This window comes from Nematolebias whitei, chromosome 19 (assembly GCF_014905685.2).
Source record: "Nematolebias whitei isolate Nwh7 chromosome 19, NemWhi1, whole genome shotgun sequence".
Classification (NCBI taxonomy): Eukaryota; Metazoa; Chordata; class Actinopteri; order Cyprinodontiformes; family Rivulidae; genus Nematolebias; species Nematolebias whitei.
The window spans coordinates 26,433,926-26,458,901 of NC_056516.1; the positions used below are offsets into that span (position 1 = coordinate 26,433,926).

The window sequence follows — 24,976 nt, forward strand, 5'->3', positions numbered from 1 at the left end:
TTTTTGGTGCAAAATATTCAAGTGGGTAGGAGTTACACTGTGTATAAGAATACAGGCGGGTTTGTTTTTGACAGATCCTGATGAGTGGAGAGAGCAATTTGATCCACGACCAGGTGCAAAGGCGGAGCCAGGGGGTGGCCAATGGTGGCCTTGGCCAACATAGATTAATATTGGCTAATCCATTCATTTGAGGAAAGCTTTTAATATAAAAACTAGAAAGCTTAGTTTCTTTAAATGATAGGGGTGGCTGGTTTACTTATATACACCATATACGTATATGGCGGTGGCCATCTTGGATTTTGATTTGGCAACACAGTTTTTGAAAGTGACTTTTCTTATGCCTAAATTCAGCTTCACACCAAAATGAAAATGGGCATGTTGCTTATTTTTGAAGTTATCCAGCTCACAAGGTTTACATATATGATGGCAGCCATCTTAGATTTTGACGTGGCAATTGTTTGATAGTGACCTTTCTTACATTTACCTTTCTTTCTTATGGACCTAAATGCAGCCAAACACCAAAATGTATATATAAACAAATGCAAGGAGATAATAAAAACTTGGTTACATGACTGAATTTGATTTGTTCCACAAAACCTCCCTTCAAATGATCTGAATCATCCCTTTAATAAGGATTCTCATGTGTCATGAAGACAAAACCTTAAAATGTGTAATGATGAGCTTTAAACTGTGAAAAAATAAAGACAGCCTTAAAAAATGTTTATTTTTCTTTGAATGAACACGACATGACTGAAAGGTGTAAATAATTGGTTTATTAGTTAGTTATATATATAAATCATTTATTTAAAAAAAAAAACTACAAAAATGACGTGATCAAACCAGAAAATCAGGGAAATGTTAGTGACAATCATACTTGATCACACCTCACTTACAGTTTTAAACAATATGTATAATCACAAATGCTGCGTTGAAGGTTTAAATCATACGAGTCTCTACGTCTTGTTCAGAAGTGCAGCCGGTCAGAAACGCAACGACGCCTTCGCAGGACTGAGAACAACGACATGATGGTGTTACGCTACAACTTGTTTGGGATGAGCTCGGCTAGTCAGGAGTCGGAGAGCGGACCGAGAACAGCGACCGCCTCGATCTCCACCAGCCCGCCCTAAGGAAAGACGAAGAACAAAAAAACAGGAGGGTGAAGCAAGATTATCCAATAATTACCACAAAAAAAGATATTTTATCTGTTAAAACTACACTGACTTACACAAATTTAATGTAACCGCAGTGATGTATACTTCTCGCAAATGTTTGTTAAATTATTTATCCTACTTGGTTTAAAGTAAATAAAACGGTCAAGGCTAAAAGTTTCTAATACTTTTCACACAATGAAACTTTTTTTTTTTCCTATTTAAGCAACAAAACTTGTTCAGCACCACTGCGCTAGTTGCGCTATTTCGTATTTAAATCCAATTATCATATTACTTGTATTTACTATTTTAATCATTAGAATATAATTTTAATTCATACTCTTTGGCAGGTTTTAATACAATAGGTTTTGTTTCAGCTTGATTTGTTCTCAAGTAAAACAACAAAACTTTGTTAGACAATAAGGTTATATTTATGTCACTGAAGTGTTTAAATTATGCAGAATAAATGTAAAGTCATCGGAGAATTACTGAATATAGATTTATTCAAGCAGTTTCCTCTAAAATTAATCAAACTAAGCTCTATTTTTTAAGTTGATTTAACTTTTTTTGAGTGTGTATCTCAACTAAAACTAGTAACCCTGACTAAACTTATTTTAACCTGAGATTAACATTTAGGCCGCTCTTATATGTTGATCAGGTTAGCGCCGAGCTCTTATTTATTTCACCACTGTGCGTGTAATGAAGTACCCAGTTTATATAAGAATACACCACAGACAGCTGCTGGTGGTTTGTTCACACTTACTCTGGGGAGAGCAGCGACCTGGTAGGCAGCTCTGGCAGGAAAGTTGCTGCTGAAAACTGAAGGAAAACCATTTTTATTCCCAAAAGCTTACAAAAACAATATAAATGCATCAGTTTTACGAGCTTGAAGAGAACAAAACAATAACAGATATGGTCACTGACGATTTATTTTAGAGATAAAGATGCATTTTTAAAAATAAAATGTGCATTTAAAAAGTAAAGACAGCTTTCTCACAGAATTAAACTTTAATTTAAACATCACGCTAATAGTGAGGCGTCTGAAATCACTTTCCCCTGAAGATTCAGGGAAAGTTTCCTGGTATTTAAGTTTCAGGAGCATCTGGAGGGAGGCAGGAGCTTGTCGGTGGAGTCATCGCCCTCAGCGCTGGGAGAGCTTGGGTTACAATGTGTGTCTGTGCAGCGGTGTCCACTTACAGCACTGGACACTGCAGCTTCCATTACCCCGGACTGTTGTGATCCAGGAGGAAAAGCCCAAACCCATGCAGCAGAGGGAGAGATGAATGAGACTGTCTGGCATCCAGTTGACCCATATGGGATAATAGATGCACAAGTTTGATGCTTGATTTAAACTTTAAGAGACATTAAATGCACTTCCTCATATATCAGCTTAATTTTTCATGTACAGACGTGGATAAATTTATCGGTACCCTTCCACAATAATCTAAAAAGCTGATGTGATTGAAGCCAAACCGCTCCAGTTTTGCCTCGTGGGACTTGTCAACATGTCAACATATTCTTTGTCTGGCTTTTTTGTGGTTTTCTATCACCAGTGGAATTTTCCAGGTTCTTCTTTCAGATATAAAATGTGACCGATGGTGCCATCAGAACCTTGGAGTCCAGCTTGAAGTCCTTTGGCTCTTTTTCTGCTGTCTAATAAACCCGAGGTTGCGTTTCCTTTTGCGTCCTCGTCTTGAGAGGTCGACTACAGTCCCACGAACCTCATACGACTAAATATGATTGACAGCTGTCAGACGAATATCTAGCTGCTTGGAGATGCTCTTGTAACCTTCACCTTTAATAGTGAGATCTAAAATCTTCTTGTGAGCTTCACAGACAGCTCTCACCTGCTTCATGTTCAGTGCACTGCAGACGATACCAAACCACTTCTAAACTGGCCGAACGGTGACGAAAAGCTTGAAGGTGCCTGATACTAATAAATGTTCAACAGTTTGAAACATGACTGTGATGCAAAGATTGATAATCTCTACAAAACAAACAAAGTTGTTTGCACCATTTGATCATAACTTTGTAAAATTCTACAAAAATAAAGCCTTGTTGAAATGAGCTGTGAGGGTACAAGCACGTTAATCTGTGTCTGCACAGAACATAAAGAGGTGAACACACTCAGCGCGGGAATATTTCATTTCTCAGGTCATATCTGCTAAAAGTTGTTTTGACTGATGCTTTAAAAAATAAATCTGCCATTTTTGTTTTATTTTTATTTCAGCACATAATACAGGCAGACAGAAAGTGCACCAAGGACATCCTGATAGATATGTGACATTAGGGATTTAATTTTAATCCTCTTCTTTTTCTGACTGCTCCCTTTAGGTGTTGCCACAGCGGGTTATCTTCATCTGTCTTATCCTCACCCGTCTCCTCCTCTTCCTCCCCATCAGCTCCATATTTAACACCCTTTGTCCCGTTTACCCACTGTCCCTCCACTGCACACGTCCAAACTTTGTCTCCATATTGCTCAACCTGAGCTGTCCCTCTGATACGCTCGCAACATTATTTTACTTAATCAATTCTGAAATGTCACTTAGAAGACAACAAACAAAGAAATGGTAGCTACTATTTTTTATTTTCATTTTAATCTAGAACACAACAGAAAATATAAATAAAATAAATGAAAAGTGCTGCTATTGTTTAATATCAGTGCTATTTAGGGTCAACGCTGCCTCCATGTGGCTCTTTTTCATGCACAACTATAATTTTTTTCAAAGTCAGAGCTTCAAGATAAATGTAAATCAAAAAGAGCAAAAACATGCCAACAATTAAAATATAATAGTTAAAAAGGTGAAATAAGAAGAATATAACCTTTAAGATTTTTGGCTTTTTTTTTGTTGTTGTAGAAATATGCCGATTTTTAAATTAAAAATTGTTGTAAAATGTTAGAAAAAACAAGAAAAGAACAAAAACTGAAAGAATTTTGAAAGAATAATGCAAAAATAAATATAAACGTAACATGCACCTGGTTAAAAGACTTGCCATTTAAATGATAAAAAGTTCAAATTATTGTTTTTCAAAAACAGAATATGAGCGTTGAATAGTTTTGACATCATTGTGTTTTACTGACATTTTGTCTTAACAAAATAATTTCTTTAAAAGGGAACATAATTATAACAAAATTTATTCTTCTAAATTAATTTGTTAGTTTCACAATGGAAGTTTTACAACTTCTACTGGCTTTCTGGAAGTAAAAAATAGTGGATATACATGTTTAATAATTGTTCCTATAAACTCACTTAGTCGAGGTCACATCATAGTTTTAGGTGGAAAGATGAATAAAAAAGAAGAACTCACATGTCTTGTAGACGTCGTTGACGCTGGTGAAGTCGTTTATGTCTTTGAGCAGCACGGTGGTCTTCACCACTAAAAATGAAAAAGGTTTAAATGTTTAAAACATACAACAACAGATGTGAGCAAAAATTAAGCAGCTGAACGGTCCGAAGTGGTGAAATCTCACCGTTGTTATAGTCACAGCCAGCAGCTTTAAGGATTTCCCCCATATTGACCAGAGCCTGGAGGAAAAACAAAAAAAAAGAAAAGTCGATCGGTGTTTAGATATGTATGTTGATTTGTTTTAATTTTTAGTTAAGGATCAAGTGAATAAATATTTATATTTTTACTTTAGTCTTGATAAAATGTATGCATAATGAAAAATGTTAACGACTGCTCCTAATGATTTATTGTTCCCGTTCCTCACGTCATTGAATTATTGCAGGAATTCACCATTAGAGCTGTGTCTCACAGACGTGCACCATGTTTATAGCAGCAACTTAAAGATTTCAAAGAGTGCCTCTGAGTTTCACCTGTCTGGCCTGTGCCTGCACTCCTCCGTCCACCAGTTGACCAGAGGCCACGTCCATCCCCAGCTGACCAGAGATGTACATGGTCCCATTCACCACCACCGCCTGGCTGAAGGCGACAAAACACACTTTGAAAAACATTGAACATATCAAAGAAAGAGTAGAAAAATGAAGTAAACAATAACACACTCAGTTTGTTCAGTTAAAAATCATCCATGTCGCATCCTGTTCCTGTTACCTCAGGTGTTCCCCAGGGCTCTGTCCTGGGACCCTTGTTGTTTACCATTTACCTTCTCCCCCTTGGTTACATTTTTCGCAAACTTCATATTCAGTTTCACTGCTACGCGGATGACACCCAACTCCATCTCTCAACCAAACCTAACTCTACACTTCCACCCTCGTCCCTCACTGATTGTCTCCTTGTAATAAAACACTGGTTCACTTTAAACTTTCTTAAACTAAATGGCAATAAAACAGAACTTATTTTAACTGGCACTAAATCAATACTAAATAAACTTCATAGCTTCTCCATTCCAGTTGATAACTCTTCCATCTCTCCCTCCCATCAGGTTAAGAGTCTGGGTGTCATCCTTGATAGCACCCTCTCCTTTTCCTCTCATGTCAGTAATATCACTCGGTGATATTCCTACTTTCATCTTCGAAATATTAATCGTCTCTGTCCTTCCCTCACTCCTCACTCCACTGCTGTTCTGGTCCACAGTCTGGTCACCTCTTATTTAGATTATTGCAATTCTCTTCTTTTTGGCCTACCACAGAAAACCCTCCATAAATTACAAATGGTCCTAAATTCAGCTGCCCGTATCATTACACGGACCCCCTCAATCAATCACATCACACCTGTTTTACAACAGCTTCAATGGCTTCCCATCCCATATCACATCAACTACAAAATACTCCTCCTTACCTTCAAAGCTGTCCACAACCTCGCTCCTCCATACCTTTCAGACCTTGTTCACATTGCTCACCCGCTCGTACCCTCAGATCCTCTTCTTCTATTCAGCTCATTGTTCCCCTTGCCCGTTTTGTTACTATGGGGAGCAGAGGATTCAGCTGCTCTGCTCCCCAGCTCTGGAACTCACTCCCACCTGACATTCGCAACACAGACTCATTGCCACATTTCAAATCCAAACTCAAAACTCATCTGGTTAATGTAGCCTACGCACTGTGATTGCAACTGCATTGTCTTATTTTAATTCGATTTTACTATGTGTGTAATATTGTGTCTGTTTTTATGTAAGGTGACCTTGAGTGCCAAGAAAGGCACCTACAAATAAAATGTATTATTATTAATAATAATAATAATAATAATAATAATAATAATAATAATAATAATAAAGTACAGAAATAAATAAATGTGGGTTACAAAGTTAAATTGTAGTCATTTCAGATATTTTTGTTGTTGTTTTTATAGTCTTTTTGTTATTTGAGTCTGAGAAGATAAAGTACATCCATTACAAAGAGGTAAAAAAAAAACGGTTTCCTATGCATTATTTTACTTTTATGGATATGGAACTTGGCAAGAAACAAGATCAGATTGATAATAAATACGTGTCAGGAGTCTTTCGTCTTGAAATCTAGGATACCAAATTTTCCAAATAGAGAAGGAAACTTGGTTGGATATTATTGGATATCAGAGCAGCAATGTATTTCCAAAAGTTCTGTGAGTATGTACATTTCCAAAAAAAGATGAATAGATGTTTCTGGATGAAGATAATGACATAATTGAAACTGACAGGGGCAAAAGTCCTTTCAAAACAAATTAGCTCCGCCCACTGACAGCTGATTGGTCAGAGCAGGAACCCACTTCAGTTCATGCAAGTGCACCGAGTTAAACATTTGGTTAGTTATTTAACAGTTTTTAATAATTTGTGTTTTTAAATCAAACTGCATTTTCAGATTGCTTTTAAGTCATATTGATGTTCAGACAAGGCCTTACCTGTAAATCCCCTGTCTTACAGGAGCTTTCGGTGTGTAAATTATTTGGCGAAGAATTGATGCCATTTTTTTTTACCTCACTGTTGCTGAACAGATTTCTGATTTGCAGCGTTTCCTCTGCTCTCCAAAGAAAAAGTCCAATTTGTCGCTGTTTCATGTGATCAAGGTGAGTTCAATGAACGCCAGGATCCACCCCTGGTCAAACATCGGGCTGTCCTATTTTTATCCCTTGTTCCCTGAACGCAACATTGCTAAAAACAAAGAGAAAAACGTTTTAAATTAGTCTCACCTGTACGGACCGATGGCGGCCGGAGCTGATGTGGTGTTAATAACCTTCTTGTGAACAATAGACATGTTTAGTTTACGCTTTTTCCTTCTAATTCCCCCGAGAAGAAGTTGGGGAAAAATGGCTTCGTAACAACTTTTTTTTTTTTTTTTTTAGAAACGCGCGTGGCTGTATAATTACCGTAAAGATGCGCCTAAGAGCGCAACAAGAACTATCACTAATTGTCACAAACGGCGAAGGAAAAATAAATGCGCACACTTTTTAACGGTTACGGTAAAATTGAGTTTATTGCTAAAGTTCAAAGCTCCGTTTATAAAGTCGGATAAGATAAAAAGTCATCCTAAAGCTACGATGAACTATAATTATTTTGGTAACACTTTACAATAAGGTACACAAAAATTAATTACTACTAGGGAACAAATCAGGAGCTAACGGGTGGGGAACCCAGGTGAAAATGAAATATACTTACGTATACTGATATTTAATATATTAAATGTATTTGCGAAGTTTTTAGAAAATACATTCTAAATCTCTGTTTTTTGAACAACTTAAGTTGTACTTAAGTGGCACTTTTTTAAGACATTATATTGTACTTGGTATGTACTAATTTTATGCTTGAATAATAAATTTCAATTTTATTTTAATTGTATTTATAATGTATTTGAATAATACAATCAGATTTTATTTTAACTGTATTCATAATGTCTTTGCTTAGTACTGTTAATACACAAAGCCAAGACTTATTAGGGGACTACTGGTCTAACACAGGAACAAACCAGTAGGTAATGGTTAGGTAGTAATTAATGATTAGTTCCTCAGTAAGTGTTTGGTATGATGCTTCACTACATCAGTGAACAAAATAACAGCCAGGCAATGATTTGGTACTCAGCAAGTGATGGTCAGACATAGTTATGACAGCAGTACAAGATTATGAAACTGATAATGTATTTCATCAATAGGTTTACAAAAGAGAAAATCCAATAAAGCCAGTAATCACTAGGAAACAGGTTTTTGCTGTGAACTCACTGGTGCACAGTTATTCATTCATTCAACCTTTATTTAGACAAGTTAATCCCATTGAGCCTCGAGGACTCATTTACAAGAGAGACCTGATTTCAACATGATGACAACAATGAACAACAGCGACAACAATAGACAATTATAAAAAGGCATACAGATTTTATTTTTTTACAAATAAGATGGCAAAAAAAAGTAGCGAAAACAGCTAGATTATAAGGTGAATGTAGAAAACTAAAAACAGGAACATGTCTGCATTGGTCCCTGCCAGGAGTCCAACAGATTCTTAAAGCCACAGAGAGGTCAAGGTCGAGAGCTTCATATCTTTGTGTAAGATATTCCAAGAAACAGGAGCGGAGTAGGAGAAGGCCCTTTTGCCTAGTTCAGTCACTGAGGGAACACTGCAGGTAATAATGTCCTGAGAGCGCACGCTGTAGCTGCACTCACGCAGAGACATGTAGGAGGAGATGTATGAAGGCAGCAGACCAAGAAGTGATTTAAAGATGAAAATGTACCAGTGAGAGAGTCTGTGTGAAGTTAATGATGTCCAGTTAACCAGTGAATACAGGGTGCAGTGGTGGGTACGATAATCACAGCCAGTTATGAATCTTAGTGCACCATGATAGACAGCATCCAACATCTGCAGGGTTCTTGTGGGAGCGTTCATGTAAATAATGTCACCGTAATCAGGGAAGGAAAGTCACAGTTACAAGGCGTTTCCTAGCATTCAGGGTTAGACAGGATCTGTTTCTGAAAAAGAAACCCAGTTTAACTTTCAATTTCTTTACTAGGTTTTCCACGTGGAGCTTAAAAAAGAGATGCGAGTCGACCAAGATACCCAAGTTTTTATAGGAATCAACAAACTCAATGGGGACACCATTTGAGGATAAAATCAGAGGAAGAACTGCTGGGATCGACTTCCTGTTTGAAAAAAAGCATCTTTTTGGTTTTATCAGCGTTTAAGACAAGTTTGAGGTGGAACAAATCAGACTGGATGATGTTAAATGCAGATTGAAAAAGCTGGAAAGCCTTTTCAACTGTTTTAGCTCAACAATAAATAACTGTGTCATCAGCATAGAAATGTAAGGATGTGTCAATGATACTCTGACCTACATTACCTATGTAGATTGTAAAAAGGGTGGGTCCTAAGACTGAGCCTTGTGGTACACCATTGTTGACTGTTAAATAACTGGAGGAAGTACCATTATGTTGAACACATTGCCTCTGGTCTGAGAGATAGTTAGAGAACCAACCAATGGTGTGTTCTGAGAAACCGATTTCTGAGAGTTTATGACACAAGATGTTATGATCCACAGTATCAAAAGCTTTAGACAGGTCTAAGAAAAGTGCAGCACAATAATCCTTAGCATCCAGTGCTTCAACGACGTCATTAAGAACCTTCAGTGAAGCAGTGGTTGTGCTGTGTTGTTTCCTGAAACCAGATTGATGGAGAGGTAAGATGTTAAATGAGTCCAGGTAATTTTTGATTTGAGAGTTTATCAGTTTTTCTAAAACCTTGGCTAAAATGCAGAGTTTAGAGATTGGTCGATAGTTGTTCAGTGAGGTCACCTCCCTTCAGCAAAGGAAGAACAAAGGCTGTTCAGAACCCGCATGGAGAATTTCTCCTGTTTCTGTGGTAACAAACCAGTACTCCCCTATAATAAGGCTTGGCTGTGTGTTCCCCAGTAAGTACTGGTTAACTACCCATTAGCTCCTGATTTGTTCCTGATTCGTTCCTTAGGCGTTCTCTTGCATTTATGCAATTTTTTTGTACCTTATTGTAAAGTATTACCATTATTTTTACTATTTATTACACGTCATACAAATACATAATAAACATTTTAATGTTTACATTCCACTTTACATCCCAAGCTGCTATAATGTGGAAAAAAGTCAAATGTGCACATGAAGTAACAAAAAGCTGTACAATTTCTTATTTGGATTTACGAAGTTTTTTTTTTAATTAAAAGCAAAACAAAATCAATTTCCTATATGAATAGTTTTATTTTCTGTGCAGGTACTAGAACAGCATTACACTAAAAAGAAACCATGCATAGTCTAAAGAGAGAAATCAACAGATCTGTTCAGCAACAAGTGCCAACAGCCACAATATTTAGTGTCACTAAAAGAATAAGCAAAAACTGTATTAAACAGCATAATAATGATAATAATCCTGCCTGAGGTTCTGGTTATGTTAATATGTAAAAATAAAACCAGATATGATCTACTTAACTTCACTCTCCTTCAGAAAAACCCCCCAGATATTATAACAAGTCTGTTTATTAAAAACAAAAGTATTCTTATATATAATAAAAACCTGCATACAAACTGTAAGAGCTTGATATTAAGACAGGGATTAAATCATTCAGATAATTAACACAAATAAACACTAAAGTGAAGCCACAGCAGTGTCTAATAAGTTAACAGCTATAGTTTTGAACTAACCATACAGATCTGTAGTTTTGATGTTTCATGATTAGAAAAAAATAATTCCTCTTTAATATTGTGAAATCGGTGACATTTCTATGCATTTTACAGTAAATAACATTTCAGTGGTCCCTAACATAAAGGTTTGTACAGTTTTTGAACAATTTCCTTGCAAAAAAAGCAAAAAACAATCCACAGCCACTGCATTTTTCATTTCCTGATCGTTGCATGTGCCGATAGAGGCAGTTCTTTAATAAAGCAGTACACCTTCATTGCTTTAATATCAAAATGCAAAATGTTGAGGACTACAAATAATTGTCATGTTATTGCTGAAAACTACAAGCTGAAGGGAAACAAATTTTTTTTTTAATGCAGCAAAAATAATAATTTAGGCCTGTCATTAAGTTATACGTGCAGCTGATGCAGATTTCATATTGCATCATCTCTTTTCATCACCAAATAAAACTGTTATATATATAACGTAAACCCAACTGTTCTCTGAGTCTCTGCTTTTTGTTCAAAACAGTGTCAATCATAAATTAGAGCAACAAAGAACTGATTTTTTTTTCCTTCAGTTGTTGGATAATTTTTGAATACAATCATGCAGAGATAAAGATTTCTTTCTTTTTTTTTTGGTAATACAACTCTGTGCAATCCCTTTAAAGTTAAATCCAAAACTTCTGGACCACTGGGCTCAAACCTTTTAATGCATGAAAAGAAGCGGGTGAACGTGACCCGGAGAGGCTCTACAGGAGCATCTCAAAACATTAGAACGAGAAAAAGTTCAATTTTTTGGGATCATCTCAGAAGGTGAAACTCATTTATTACATATATTCATTAGAGAAATATTTCAAGCCTATATTTCTTGTAATTTTGATGATTAAGTCTTACAAACAATGAAAAAACAAAGTTCAAATCTTATAAAAGTAGAATATTCCACAGCCAGCTTTCGGTACTTTTGTCAGTGTGAGCAGGAGCAAGAGTCCTGCTGGAAAATGAAATCAGCATCTCCATAAAGCTTGTGAAAGAGGAGTTTCACTTTCTAAAATCATTGACAAATAAAGGAACTTTTTCATATTTTAATTTTTGAGATGTGCATGTAAGATCTGTGTGTGGAAAATAAAAGATCAGAAAGGTGAAAACACGAGCTGCTCTTTACCACTCCACATTCCCAGATTTGATATTTCTCCTTTACCTCCTCCTCAAGTGTGGAAAAAACACCTCCGGTGTCTTGGTTGGTTTATTTTTTTTTTTTTACATTGCTTATTTTGAAAACTAGGCTTCAAAGATTTTAAGGCATTCTCAACATCATTTTGATTGTCTTTGGTCATGGATGAACCTCCACAGGTTATTTCCAAACTAGGCTCTGTAATATATTTACATTTAAAGAAAACAATCTTAAAGGAGAAAAAAAAAAAAAAAAAAAGAGTTCACTTCAATAAATCTGCTGCGTTTTTGCAGCTGGATCTGCTGGAGGATCGACTTCCTCACGTGCTGATGTCAACTCCCAGCGTGCGCACGGCAAGACGCGACGCCTCGCTGAGAAAACAGGAAACTCTTTGTGATACTTTCAGTCGTCTAATGACCACTGAGCTGCTTCTCCTTTTGGCCACAATCTGAGAAGCGCTCATTAGAAATTAACTTGAAGAGGAAGGAAAAATAAACATCCTGGAGCTGAACAAACACCACCCAGGAAAGAAAGCGTGTAACTTCATTCAGAGATCAGCGAGTAGTTGGGACAGTACGGGGCTTCCATTAGCAACAATATGGCGGTCTTTTTATTCTCCCTTCAGTCTCTGGGACGTTACGTTCCATGCTGGTTGTGGAGACCTAAAACAGGAGCGGTGCTGATGGGAGCAACACCTAGAAGTTCTGTTGTCGCCTCTTCTTGGCATCCATTGCGTCCAGGATGGGCTGCCTTTTGGCAGTGTAGCGCTGCCTGAGCTCCTCGATCTCCCGCTCCATCATCGGATCCAAGGCGCTCAGGCGCAACTGCAGCTCCTCAAAGTCCAGATTCTTCAACTGAGAGGAAACACAAACAAGAACCAGAGTGATGACTCAACGCGAAGCACACTGCTCCTGCCTAAAGTTTCCACTCGGACACTCACAAAGTCAAAGTCTCCGTCTTGAGGAACCTTCCAGTTGTCAGGGAAGACATTTTTAGACTGGATGTGGTAGCCGGGCTGCTCCTTCGGCTGGTTGTGGTTGTAGTTCTCCTGCTGCTGGGCCGCCTTGTTGGAGTCCTGCTTATCAAAATAATCCATGAAGGACGGACGGATAGGCTGCTGGGAGGTGGCGTGCCCTGCGAAGGAGGAAGAGGCACTAATGTCACATCTTACCTCACACACAGTTTTTTAATTTTTAGCAGAAGTGCTGGCATTTTTCTAGCTTTATTATTATTTTCCTTTAGGGTAAGTTCCAGCCAAACACGCATGTTTTTGGACAGTGGAAGGAAACCAGAGTACCCCAAAAAAACTTCATGAGGACATGCAAACCCCACAAAAGAGTCAGAGAGTCAGAGTTTCTTTATTGTCATTCGCACCTCATGTGGTACATGTGGTGGAGCGAAATTATGTACACAGGGTCCCAGTTACATCCAACAATAAAATGTATAAGAAAAACAGTAATAACATCTAAGATATGAACTAAGAAAAACATCAACTAAATATACACTAAGCACTCATAACATAAAACATTGAACATCAGCACAAACATGAACATGAGTCTGTGAGCAGATGTGCACGCATGAACACATCAACATTGAAACAGATCAGCAGCAACATGAAACAGATCAGCAGCAACATGAAACAGATCAGCAGCAACATGATATGGTTTTTCACAGTGATTATTCTAGTTAGAGATTCATGAGTCTAACAGCCTCAGGGTAGAAGCTGTTCCTCAGTCTAGTGGTTCTACACTTAATGCTCCTTAACCTCCTTCCTGAGGGGAGTGGGGCAAAAAGTGTGTGTGCTGGGTGGGTGGGGTCCTTCATGATGCAGGTGGCCCTCTTCCTGCATCTGGAGGTGTAGATGTCTGTGATGGTGGGGAGACTGATTCCAACAGATTTCTGTGCAGCCTTCACCACTCTCTGTAAAGCTTTTCTTTCTGCAGCTGTGCAGCCTCCATGCCACACATTGATGCTCGAGCACAGGATGCTCTCCACTGCACACCTGTAGAAGGAGGTGAGGACTGAGCTTCCCAGACCAGCTCGCCTCAGCCGTCTGAGGAAGTAGAGTCTCTGATGAGCTTTCTTGATCAGGCTGGTGGTGTTGTTGCTCCAGCTGAGGTTGTCATTCATGTGTACACCCAAGTACTTGTAGCTGGAGACCACTTCCACCGCAGATCCTCTTATGTTCAGGGGGGTGTAGGTGTTTTTGTTCCTTCTGAAGTCCACAATCATCTCCTTTGTCTTCTTCACATTGATGTGAAGGTTATTCTCTCTGCACCAGCTCTCCAGGTGTTCCACCTCTTGCCTGTAGCTGGACTCATCATTGTTTGTGATGCATCCCACCACCGCTGTATCATCTGCAAACTTTACAATGTGTGACAGCCTGGATGGGTAGCTGCACAATCATATGTGAGCAGAGTAAACAGAAGGGGGCTCAACACACATCCCTGAGGAGAGCCAGTGCTGAGGGTTATGGTGGAGGACGAGAGGTTGTGGATCCTCACTAACTGTGGTCTGTTTGTTAAAAAGTCTAGTACCCAGTTGCAGATGGAGGGGCTTAGTCCTAGTGTGGATAGTTTGTCCATCAGGGTTTGGGGGATCATGGTGTTGAAGGCGGATGTGAAGTCCACAAAGAGCATACGGACGTAAGAGTTTTTCTGCTCCAGGTGGTTGAGTGCAGTGTGGACCACAGAGGAGATTGCATCCTCTGTTGATCGGTTCTCACGGTATGCGTACTGATGAGGGTCCTCGTTGATGTCGATGGTTGTTTTGATGCGAGTCATGACCAGTTTTTCGAAGCATTTAGCGACTATCGGGGTGAGGGCCACTGGCCGATAGTCATTCAGACCAGTCACTGTAGAGCTTTTTGGGACTGGGATGATGGTGGCAGTCTTCAGGCAGGTGGGAACTGTCTCCAGGGTAAGTGAGGTGTTAAAGATGTCTGCCAGCACCTCAGTACAAACCAGTACAAACTGGGGATTGAACCCAGGACCTTCTTGCTGTGAGTCAACAATGCTAACCACTAAGCAGTCGTGCTGTTTGATAGTGATCTGTCATACAAAGTATTTAATTTGACGTTATCATAAAAAAGAGTAAGAAGAATGAACAGCTTCATTCCACATGCTGATCACTAACCTTCATCATTCCTGTTGTTTTAAGAATGTAATTTAGCATTTTCAAATTTAGGTATTTAGATTGAATGACATGCAATTTTTGTTTAATCCCAAGTTATTTTATGCCTTTGATTATTTTATATTTTAAAAAAGTATTTTTCTGTAAGCATTTTGACGCTTAAGCCTTTATGCTCTGTTTGCGTGCACTTTGGCTGGAAGAAACACACGTTTGTTTGAGTATTTGCTAAAAAAGCACTCGAACCATACTTCCTTGTTCAATTTGTCAGCGCAGTTTGAGCGTCTCAAAGTGTCTAAATTTAAAGTATTTGTAAAAAAATAATAATAATTTGTATGACTTTTTATAACCATTTATTGTTGTCGCTGTTGTCCATTGTTGTCATTATTCTTTGTTGAAATCAGGTTTCTCTTGTAAATGAGTCCTCGGGGCTCAATGGGATTAACCTGTCTAAATAAAGGTTGAATGAATAAAGTGAGCCTCTGCCTGCCATGCCACTTCCAAAAGAACAGAAAAAGCAACCAGCACATTTGATGCATTCTGTTGCTTTCTTTTTTATTTCAAAGTGATCATACTACACAGAAACACTAACAAAATCATAGTAAAGTTGCTCAAACTATTATGAAATGCTGTTTATCAGATGATGCTGTGGAGGATAAAGATAGGATTTATATCAGCGCAAAATGGCTCCTTCAGAAATTAATTTATTTTAAGCTATGAAGACAATCGAATAAATATTATAACTTAATTATTCTTGTTTTAAAGGAAATCCTTCGAATTAATGTCTGATTAAAACAAACCAACTTAAAGTGCCAAGTTCAGCTTGATCGTGTGTTAATATGCACAAATTTACAGACGTGCATCTAAATGTAGCTGCCACCAACCACTTTGAATATGAAATCATCGGTTGCAGATGTCAGCTACTTTTTTGCACCGTTAGCTTGTTTCGCCTCGGGAAAACAAAAAGGTCACAGCAGACAGACAGCTGCATTATAGTGAAGTGAAAACGAAACAAAAAAAAAACCCAAGAGACTGGTGTCGGAGAGCGTGTTTGTTGTGTCAGCAGTCACAAGCTGTGTTTAAACGTGCACGGTGGGTTATATTTTTACTCTTCCTCTTTGTAAAGCAACTCTATGCCAGTTGGGGTTTTTTTTTCAGTTCAAGCTAACCTAAATCTCGAGTTGATCATCATCAACCAGGGTTAAACTGCTGTTAATCATTTTGTGTAGCGTGCATGCTAGCCGAACACGCAGAAAGCTACATGTTAACGTTGAGGAACAGCTTACAAAATGAGCTTAGGACTATTTTAAAGCACGAGTCCTACGTTTATCTCAGAGAAAACAGATTTAATCTGAAGGGGTTTCAGTTTAGCTGCAGTTAAACCTTTTAAATGTTAAATTTTTGATTGAAGACGGGTGCTCACTTCTCATTGATCCTTGGTCGTCTTCCTCATTTTCATCATCACTGTTGATGACCATAGTGCCCAGGTCAGACTCCAGCATGGTGCTGTGCTCGATCATGGTCTGCGCCCCGTCGCTCATGGTGCTGGTGGCTCGCATGGTCCCGGCACCCTCCTGTCCCGTCTTTACCATGGTGTGAGAGTCCACCTCTGTCTCCTCCTCCTGTATGAAACGTACACATGCAGAACAAACGTCTCACCATCAGATGAGGCTCAATGGGATTTAACTGTCTAAATAACGGTTGAATGAACAAATGAACCATTTTACAGGAAATTCATAGGCGACATCTTGTGTGCTTACAGAGTTGTCGTCCTCCTCCTCCAGCTCTCTCTGCTGCTCCTGCTGTCTCTTGGCTTTCATCTCCATGGCTTCAGTGATCAGATCTCTCAGGATTGTGACTGGCTTGGCAAGGTTGATGAATGGATGCTGCGTTTTCACATAAGGAAAACAATATTATTTCAGAATAGTGTTTAAATACCTTTCAACCAGGCCTGTATGAGACGCGTTTAGATGTTCTTGCTCCAACCTGTAGGAGCTGTGTGGCAGTTGCTCTCTGCTCGGGGTTCTTCACCAAACACTTCTTGACAAAATCTGTGAATTCATCTGACCAAAGCTCCGGTTTCCTGAACGTAGGAGGAGGGTTGGTGGGGATCATAAAGATGGCCTGTAGGAAATCAGGATAGACAAAAATAAAAGTGTCACATTTGTTATAAATTCAAACCTTTACCCAAACAACTGCATTCAAGCACTCACTTCAAAAACACATTAATAACACTCACCCTCATAGGATGGATGTCAGCGTAGGGAGGTTTGCCCTCGGCCATTTCTATGGATGTGATGCCCAGGGACCAGATGTCTGCTACGCAGTTGTAGCCAATCTCCTGGATCACCTCTGGGGCCATCCAGAACGGTGTACCAATCACAGTGTTTCTTTTAGCCATTGTGTCCTTTTGAAGAAAAACACCTACTATCATTAGCTTAGTGAACGAGCTTGGTTTATGGACATCAGAGGAAACAACTGCTTCCGTTTGGTTGTAAACTTGGCTGAACCGAGCTAAAACTTCTTTGTAGTTTAAGAACACATCTCAATACAACATTTATATCAATTGACTTTTCTTGCAAACATCTAGCCTGAGTCCTACCGTTAACTGTCCTGCGACTCCAAAGTCTGCCAGTTTGGCGTGGCCCTCTGTGTTGAGAAGGATGTTTCCTGCCTTGATGTCACGATGGATCTTTCTCATGAAGTGAAGGTATTCAAGACCCTTCAATGTTGACTTCAAGATGGTGGCAATCTCGTCTTCTGTCAGCTGGGGGTGAGAGTAAAACCACAAAATAAAAAAATAAATAAAAAAACACAAAGATGGTTGAAAGAGATAAACACACCCACCACTGAAACTTTTAGTAAGCACGCACCGTTTTGTTTCGCAGCCTTATGATGTCAGAAACAGAGCCGGCTCCACAGTACTCCATAACAATCCACAGGTCTGTATTCTTGAAGTAGCTGCCGTAGTACTTTACTACATAAGGACTATGAGCAAAAACAATCCTCAGAATGAGAAATAACCCTTCAGAGCCAGCTGAACAAAAACCTCATACTGGTTTAGATTTAACTGAATCAACAAACATGGTTTAAAGAGAGTGATGCTGTCTCCCCACCTGTCACACTGCTGCATGATGGAGATCTCCTTGATGATTTCTTGCAGATCAGACTCCACAGGAACCTGCTTGATAGCCACAACCTGACCAGACTCTTTGTGGATGGCTTTAAAAACACTGCCATATGAGCTAAACACACACCAAATAATGAATTTTTAACAAACAAGTAAGAAAACAATGCATTACACAAGAGTCAGATGTGAAAATGGAGGTTAGTTAAACTGGGAAATACATTTTTACCCTTCTCCGAGTTTCTCCAGAACATCAAACACTTCCTCTGGCTGCTTGGTTAAGCTGTCCTCGCTCAGCTTTTTCAGCTTGCTGTAAAGCAAAGTAGTGTACAATTAATACAGTTTGCCTTTTATAATAAAAAGTATACACTTTCAGATTCTCTGTGGTATTTTCATTCATCCTCGAAGTCCTCTGATGGGGATTGTCTTTCGCAAAAACGAACTTTTTAATATGAAATCACTGGTTATTTTATACAAAACGAGTAAAGATGGCTTCATGTAGCTAAAAAGCAGCCACTGAAACGTCATTCATCTTCAAAAATGAGCCTGAAACAACTAAATGATTTAAATGCATTCAGATGAAATTATCTATAACGACGTAAAAGTCTAAAACTTCCTAGCTATAAATAAATCTGAAACCCATTAAAGGTTTTTAACGTGGGGTTTGTTGTTTACTCGTCTTTTATTTTGTCGTTTCGGTCTGCGGAAAGTTTGTGAGAACTAAATTAGCTTAGCATTAGCTCACGAGCTACCGCCTTCATTAGCCTTTAGCAGGCAGGTTTTAAGGCACTCAGATGTTCACAAACCTTTTGGGCGCGGACGGCTCCATAATGCACGAACTTGGAAATAAAAGCACACCAAACTATGAAACAAATGGGGAGCGCGCTTTTGTCAGAGATAGTCACGATGTGGACATTGTCGGCAGAGTCGTTGTTGTCAAAAACTAGTGGAGGGCCAGCTGAAGGAGGAGTTCGTCAGATGACGGACGCGTCTTGCGCTTTCAGTGGGGCAACATCGCCTCCTATTGGAAGGAGTGCCAAACAACACCAGTACCAACTAAGTTTTCAGAAGTTGTTTTGGGTAATCTCAACTTCTTAAGACTTCACAATATCGTTACTGTCATATATAAAAGGTGGGATTTAAAGTGGATGATTGTTTGATATTTAAAGATGTAAGAATTTAAGTACGAGGGGGCTGCAGCGCTCAGGACTACCAGAAGGTGGCGGTAAAGCAATAGAACTGTTCGCAATCGCAAACCGTCGCTACATTCTAAAGAAGAAGAAGAAGTTGTACGCATGTGCAGAAAACAAAACTGGAGCGTGGAAATAACATCAATTAGTTACAAATTACAGTAAAAAGTGTGAGTTTAATATTCTAAATATGTGCTTTATATCTTTTTTTTATAGTTTCATGTTTGTCCTTGTTTAATTACGATTTGTTTTATACGAGTGACGGTTTTGTTGGTAGCTAGGCTAAAGCTAATGTCGGCATTTACTCTCATGCTTCGGTTAGCGCCACACGCTAATGACATTTTATGTAAAGCCGAAGTTTATTTGATAGTCTTACCACTTTCCTCTCCGTTTTTATAGGATAAAATGGATGCACAGAAAGACATACAGCAGCCGCCCAAGCAGCAACCTATGATCTACATTTGTGGAGGTAAGACGAAATGTTGCTAATGTAAATGCAACAATCAGGGCTAGCACATTGTACCATTATTGATATAATTTTTAGTATGTGTTACTTTAAATAATTCTTTGTAAACACAACACCACTTGGTTGTATATATGGTAGTATCTCTTGGGGCTTATTACACTCATAATATGTCTATTTTCAAATACAAATGTAGAATGTTTACTATGTGTACTATCTTTTTATTAAATACCGTGGCAAAAGTATTTCTAAACCTTGTATTCAAAGAAAAATGACAACAGTGAATACAATACATGATTATTTATTCCCCCCCCCCCCCCACACACACACACACACAAAGTTCTGCAGTAGTCTAGTTTAATAAGTTTGGATTTGGGTATTAATTAAAAACTTGTTTTACTTTTGGCTGTTCCCTTCAGAGGTCCCCACAATGAGTGAACTTGCGCAAACGTTTTGGGTATTAATTACAAACGAATAACTAAAAGTATATGGTAGATTAGTATTAATAAATACCACTTTGGCAAAAGGTGACGGATGCTGATGTCAAAAGTGTTCATAATTTGTATTTTAAGATGAGAGGTTGGTGCCCTTGGTAGATGAGGTTTGGAAGAAAGGTATAACCTTATTATTTGCAGAATTTAAAATATTTGTGTATACAAAAAGCAGGCTGTAGGATTTACCGTAATGTGTTTTATGAAGCTCGTCCTTTCATATAAGTGTTAATGTCTGGGGCAACAGAACAAGTGCCGTAATAATTCAAAACCAGTGATTAAAAAAATGAAAGTAACAAAGTCTCTAGTGAATGTCTTAAAACGTTGCCATGGTTTGACGGTATTTTACTAGTACTGATAATAATGTATTATTTTTAAAAGGCATTTAATTGATCATTTGAGTCCATTTTTTTAATATATTTTGCATTAATTTTATAGTTATATGGTGCATACAGCTCTGCTAAGGGCATGTAGAATGATGTGTCACTAGTTTCTGTTCTTTCTTCCAGAATGTCACACTGAAAATGAAATTAAGGCACGTGACCCGATCCGATGCAGAGAGTGTGGCTACAGAATCATGTACAAGAAGAGAACGAAGAGATGTATCCTTTTGTGTGTGTGTGATTGTATGAGAGGACTCTTGTACAAGTTCACAGGTTTTTTTTTTTTACTTCATTTGAATGAATTTGATGTACTGTCCATATATTTCCTTGACTCTTTGATCCCAGTGGTCGTTTTTGATGCACGATGAAGAGGAGAGCTGCAGATTTTTGTCTTTAGCTGTTTTTTAATTATTATTTTTGTAGCCTTTGACCATGTAAATAAACAGACATTGAAAATTCATCTTTCAGAATTGCTCATTTTTATGTCAACAGAGATACTCTTTGTTTTACTAAAGATTGATTCATTATTTCTCCAGTCTTGTGCACTTTTTTTCCTGTTCCTGGTTCAGTGGTTTCGTTCAAGCATTTTAGGTTAACAACACTAATCTGGTTCTTTTTAGTGTAGATTGGTGTGAAATTATATATATTTTTTATGCTCTAGTTAACAATGATGGTCTCTGAAAGTAACTTTTTTTTGCTCGTAAATGTTGCTATGTCCATAGATTACCAAACAATTTACACACAAGTTCTATACTGTATAGAAGTCATCTAAAAAAGCTGAGAATAAAGCATTTTAAATAAGCAAGTATAAATATATGTAAAAAAAAAAAAGTATTTTTATATTTTGCTGTATACGTAGACCTTTACACCTACTGCCTAACGAGCTAAACGGATGTTTTGAAATTATTGTTCCGTTTTTAATAAGATTCTCTCAGAATGCTTTGGTACTTATTACTCAGAAACATTAACATTATGGTTATAAAAATCAATTTTTAATAGTAAACATTTTCATTTCTGGAAGTAATATCACCTGTTGCACCTCCTGCCAGAGTTTTAGACCAAGATCGTCTTAAGATGCTGAGAGATGACCGAGCTGTAGCCATTTTGGTGACGACTTGTAAATATCATGCCAGCTCTATTACAGAATAGAAATCATGCATGGATCACTGATCCTTACCTAATCATTACCTTCTGAACGTTTCATTAAAACTTGTCCAAGAGTTCATAATATATTTTGATAACTAACAGAGACACCAGCAGAAATTTGATTATCTGCCTGATGAAAACAAGCTTTTTCCAGGATGGTGGTGCTGATTTTTCTGACACAGATGTCTACACTTATCACAGAGACCTTATTAAAACCTGCATGGTGTAAATGAAAAGGTAATCAGTTTTAAAAGCTAATATATTTCTGTTTGTAAAGTCTCCATATCTATAGAATCTCTAAAAATAACCAGAAACATTGAATTTGCTATGAAATGCAACATGCATGCTTATTGCTGAATGAATTGTGCTGAAAGCTGCTGAAGTTGAAATCAGGCTGAAAAGGTTTTAATTCTAAACTGTACAAGCGAGCTGAATTTGAACAGCTGACGTTTACTGAAAGCAGGAAAATAAAAGCAGGAGGCAACAAAAATGTGCAGAGAAAGCTGAATAGAGCAGAAATTAGAAGAATAAGCTGAAATGGGCAGAGAGGCTGAATAAATTTCTAAAAATCTTGCAACTGAAAAAAAGCTGATATAAGAACAAAAAGTTGCTGAAAAGGCCAAAAAAGTTATTAAGGATGTAAAAGCTCGGCTGAACTACATACAGGTCCTTCTAAAAAAATTAGCATATTGTGATAAAGGTCATTATTTTCCATAATGTAATGATAAAAATGAAACTCATATATTTCAGATTCATTGCACATAAACTTAAATGTTTCAGGTTTTTAATTGTTTTAATACTGATGATTATGGCATACAGCTCATGAAAACCCAAAATTCATGTCCCAAAAAATTAGCATATCATGAAAAGGTTCTCTAAACAAGCTATTAACCTAACCATCTGAATCAACAACGTAACTCTAAACACCTGCAAAAGATTCCTGAGGCTTTTAAAAACTCCCAGCCTTGTTCATTACTCAAAACCGCAATCATGGGTAAGACTGCCGACCTGACTGCTGTCCAGAAGGCCATCATTGACACCCCCAAGCAAGAGGGTAAGACACAGAAAGAAATTGCTGAACGAATAGGCTGTTCCCAGAGTGCTGTATCAAGGCACCTTAGTGGGAAGTCTGTGGGAAGAGAAAAGTGTGGCAGAAAACGCTGCACAACGACAAGAGGTGACCGGACCCTGAGGAGGATTGTGGAGAAGGGCCGATTCCAGACCTTGGGGGACCTGCGGAAGCAGTGGACTGAGTCTGGGGTAGAAACATCCAGAGCCACCGTGCACAGGCGTGTGCAGGAAATGGGCTACAGGTGCTGCATTCCCCAGGTCAAGCCACTTTTGAACCAGAAACAGCGGCAGAAGCGCCTGACCTGGGCTACAGCGAAGCAGCACTGGACTGTTGCTCAGTGGTCCAAAGTACTTTTTTCGGATGAAAGCAAATTTTGCATGTCATTCAGAAATCAAGGTGCCAGAGTCTGGAGGAAGACTGGGGAGAAGGAAATGCCAAAATGCCAGAAGTCCAGTGTGAAGCACCCACAGTCAGTGATGGTCTGGGGTGCCATGTCAGCTGCTGGTGTTGGTCCACTGTGTTTTATCAAGCGCAGGGTCAATGCAGCTAGCTATCAGGATATTTTGGAGCACTTCATGCTTCCATCTGCTGAAAAGCTTTATGGAGATGAAGATTTCATTTTTCAGCACAACATGGCACCTGCTCACGGTGCCAAAACCACTGGTAAATGGTTTACTGACCATGGTATTACTGTGCTCAATTGGCCTGCCAACTCTCCTGACCTGAACCCCATAGAGAACCTGTGGGATATTGTGAAGAGAAAGTCGAGAGACGCAAGACCCAACACTCTGGATGAGCTTAAGGCCGCTATCGAAGCATCCTGGGCCTCCATAACACCTCAGCAGTGCCACAGGCTGATTGCCTCCATGCTACGCCGCATTGAAGCAGTCATTCATGCAAAAGGATTCCAGACCAAGTATTGAGTGCATAACTGAACATGATTATTTGAAGGTTGGCGTTTTTTGTATTAAAAACACTTGTCTTTCATTGGTGGGATGAAATATGCTAATTTTTTGGGACAGGCATTTTGGGTTTTCATGAGCTGTATGCCATAATCATCAGTATTAAAACAATTAAAGACCTGAAATATTTCAGTTGGTGTGCAATGAATCTGAAATATATGAAAGTTTCATTTTTATCATTACATTATGGAAAATAATGACCTTTATCACAATATGCTAATTTTTTGAGAAGGACCTGTACTGCTCTGAGGTGACGCTCTGCAGCAAATCTGTGGCCCCGCCCACCTCATTCGCACGGCTCGTCACTTCCGGTACCTCAAACTGGGGGCGTGTCCAGCAGAAATCCTCATTCAGGCAGCGGCAGCTGAGGCAGGAGGAGAGGGAGGACCAGCCTGAGCGCACTGCGGAGGGAGTGCAGCCATGGGCAACGCGCAGGAGAAACCCCCGGGTAACGGAGGAGGGAGCTGGACCAGGATTAGGGGTGGAAGTAGCAAGGAAGACCTCCGGAGGGATCCGGGACAGAAGGTGGCTAATGGCACCCAGGGAGACAAGAGCGAAGCGGAGAGGAGCAGCCCCACGGTGGACACAAGTTACCTGGATGCCCCAGCAGGAGCGCTGCCTCCTCACCTGGCCCGGCTCAAGAACGAGGGGAACCATCTCTTCAAACACGGACAGTTCGGAGACGCCTTGGAGAAATACAGCCAGGCTCTTGATGGATGTGCTGAAGAAGGTGGGGAAGATGGGAACACTTTATCAGCAAGAAAACATCAGTGCTCATGTTTCATGTTCTTAATACTGTACCTCATGTACCAAACTGTCCAGCTCATTCAGGAGACAGAATAACTTTATTTACATTTTCTGTCTAATATAAATACACTGAGATCTCTCTCTTTCAAAATCTTGGAACTTGCTCTTTTATCTTTTTATGCTACTTTACGCTTTAAGCTACTGTTAGCTTCTTTTAACATTCAGTTAGCATTTTGCTTTTTTAGCTTGTACCAAGCTTTTTTAAACTTATGTTGACTTTTGCTACTTTACCTTTTAGCTAGACCTTTGCTACTTTCAGCTATCGTCCCTCTACTTTTAGCCTTTTGATATTTTGGTTATGATTTGCTCTACTTTTTACCTTTTTAGCTAGGCTTTTGATACTTTTTAGCATTTAGCTATCTATGTGCTACTTTTAGCTTGGCTTTTGA

General features: G+C 38.8%; 4 protein-coding genes across 5 annotated transcripts in view; 2 read left to right on the top strand and 2 right to left on the bottom strand.

Moving 5' to 3' along the window:
• Nucleotides 1–892: 892 nt before the first annotated feature.
• On the bottom strand, nucleotides 893–7,361 carry rida (reactive intermediate imine deaminase A homolog). Of its 2 annotated transcripts, none has more exons than XM_037693731.1 (6): nucleotides 7,209–7,361; nucleotides 4,967–5,072; nucleotides 4,621–4,675; nucleotides 4,458–4,526; nucleotides 1,912–1,967; nucleotides 893–1,123 (listed from the first exon to the last, which is right to left on the bottom strand). In XM_037693731.1, the coding sequence occupies exons 1-6, from the start codon at nucleotides 7,271–7,273 to the stop codon at nucleotides 1,067–1,069; spliced, it is 408 nt and encodes a 135-aa protein (XP_037549659.1). In that variant the 5' UTR covers nucleotides 7,274–7,361; the 3' UTR covers nucleotides 893–1,066. The 2 variants fall into 2 exon arrangements, with proteins under 2 accessions (XP_037549659.1, XP_037549660.1); XM_037693732.1 differs by lacking the exon at nucleotides 7,209–7,361 and adding an exon at nucleotides 6,921–7,078.
• Nucleotides 7,362–12,262: 4,901 nt separating this feature from the next.
• On the bottom strand, nucleotides 12,263–19,040 carry stk3 (serine/threonine kinase 3 (STE20 homolog, yeast)). The gene is made up of 11 exons (XM_037693323.1): nucleotides 18,880–19,040; nucleotides 18,303–18,383; nucleotides 18,063–18,191; nucleotides 17,820–17,934; nucleotides 17,549–17,713; nucleotides 17,186–17,353; nucleotides 16,933–17,070; nucleotides 16,707–16,832; nucleotides 16,370–16,568; nucleotides 12,758–12,951; nucleotides 12,263–12,671 (listed from the first exon to the last, which is right to left on the bottom strand). Exons 1-11 carry the CDS (start codon nucleotides 18,900–18,902, stop codon nucleotides 12,513–12,515), a joined length of 1,497 nt encoding a protein of 498 aa, XP_037549251.1. The 5' UTR covers nucleotides 18,903–19,040; the 3' UTR covers nucleotides 12,263–12,512.
• A 300-nt stretch (nucleotides 19,041–19,340) lies between these two features.
• Nucleotides 19,341–21,040, top strand: polr2k (RNA polymerase II, I and III subunit K). The gene is made up of 4 exons (XM_037693324.1): nucleotides 19,341–19,433; nucleotides 19,663–19,732; nucleotides 20,727–20,819; nucleotides 20,946–21,040. Exons 2-4 carry the CDS (start codon nucleotides 19,669–19,671, stop codon nucleotides 20,966–20,968), a joined length of 180 nt encoding a protein of 59 aa, XP_037549252.1. The 5' UTR covers nucleotides 19,341–19,433; nucleotides 19,663–19,668; the 3' UTR covers nucleotides 20,969–21,040.
• Nucleotides 21,041–24,136: 3,096 nt separating this feature from the next.
• Nucleotides 24,137–24,976, top strand: part of spag1a (sperm associated antigen 1a) — a 9,470-nt gene continuing 8,630 nt past the window's right edge. The window contains exon 1 of the mRNA XM_037693325.1: nucleotides 24,137–24,510. Within this exon, the coding sequence (XP_037549253.1) occupies nucleotides 24,201–24,510 (310 nt within the window). The 5' untranslated portion in view covers nucleotides 24,137–24,200. The remainder of the gene's footprint in view (nucleotides 24,511–24,976) is intronic.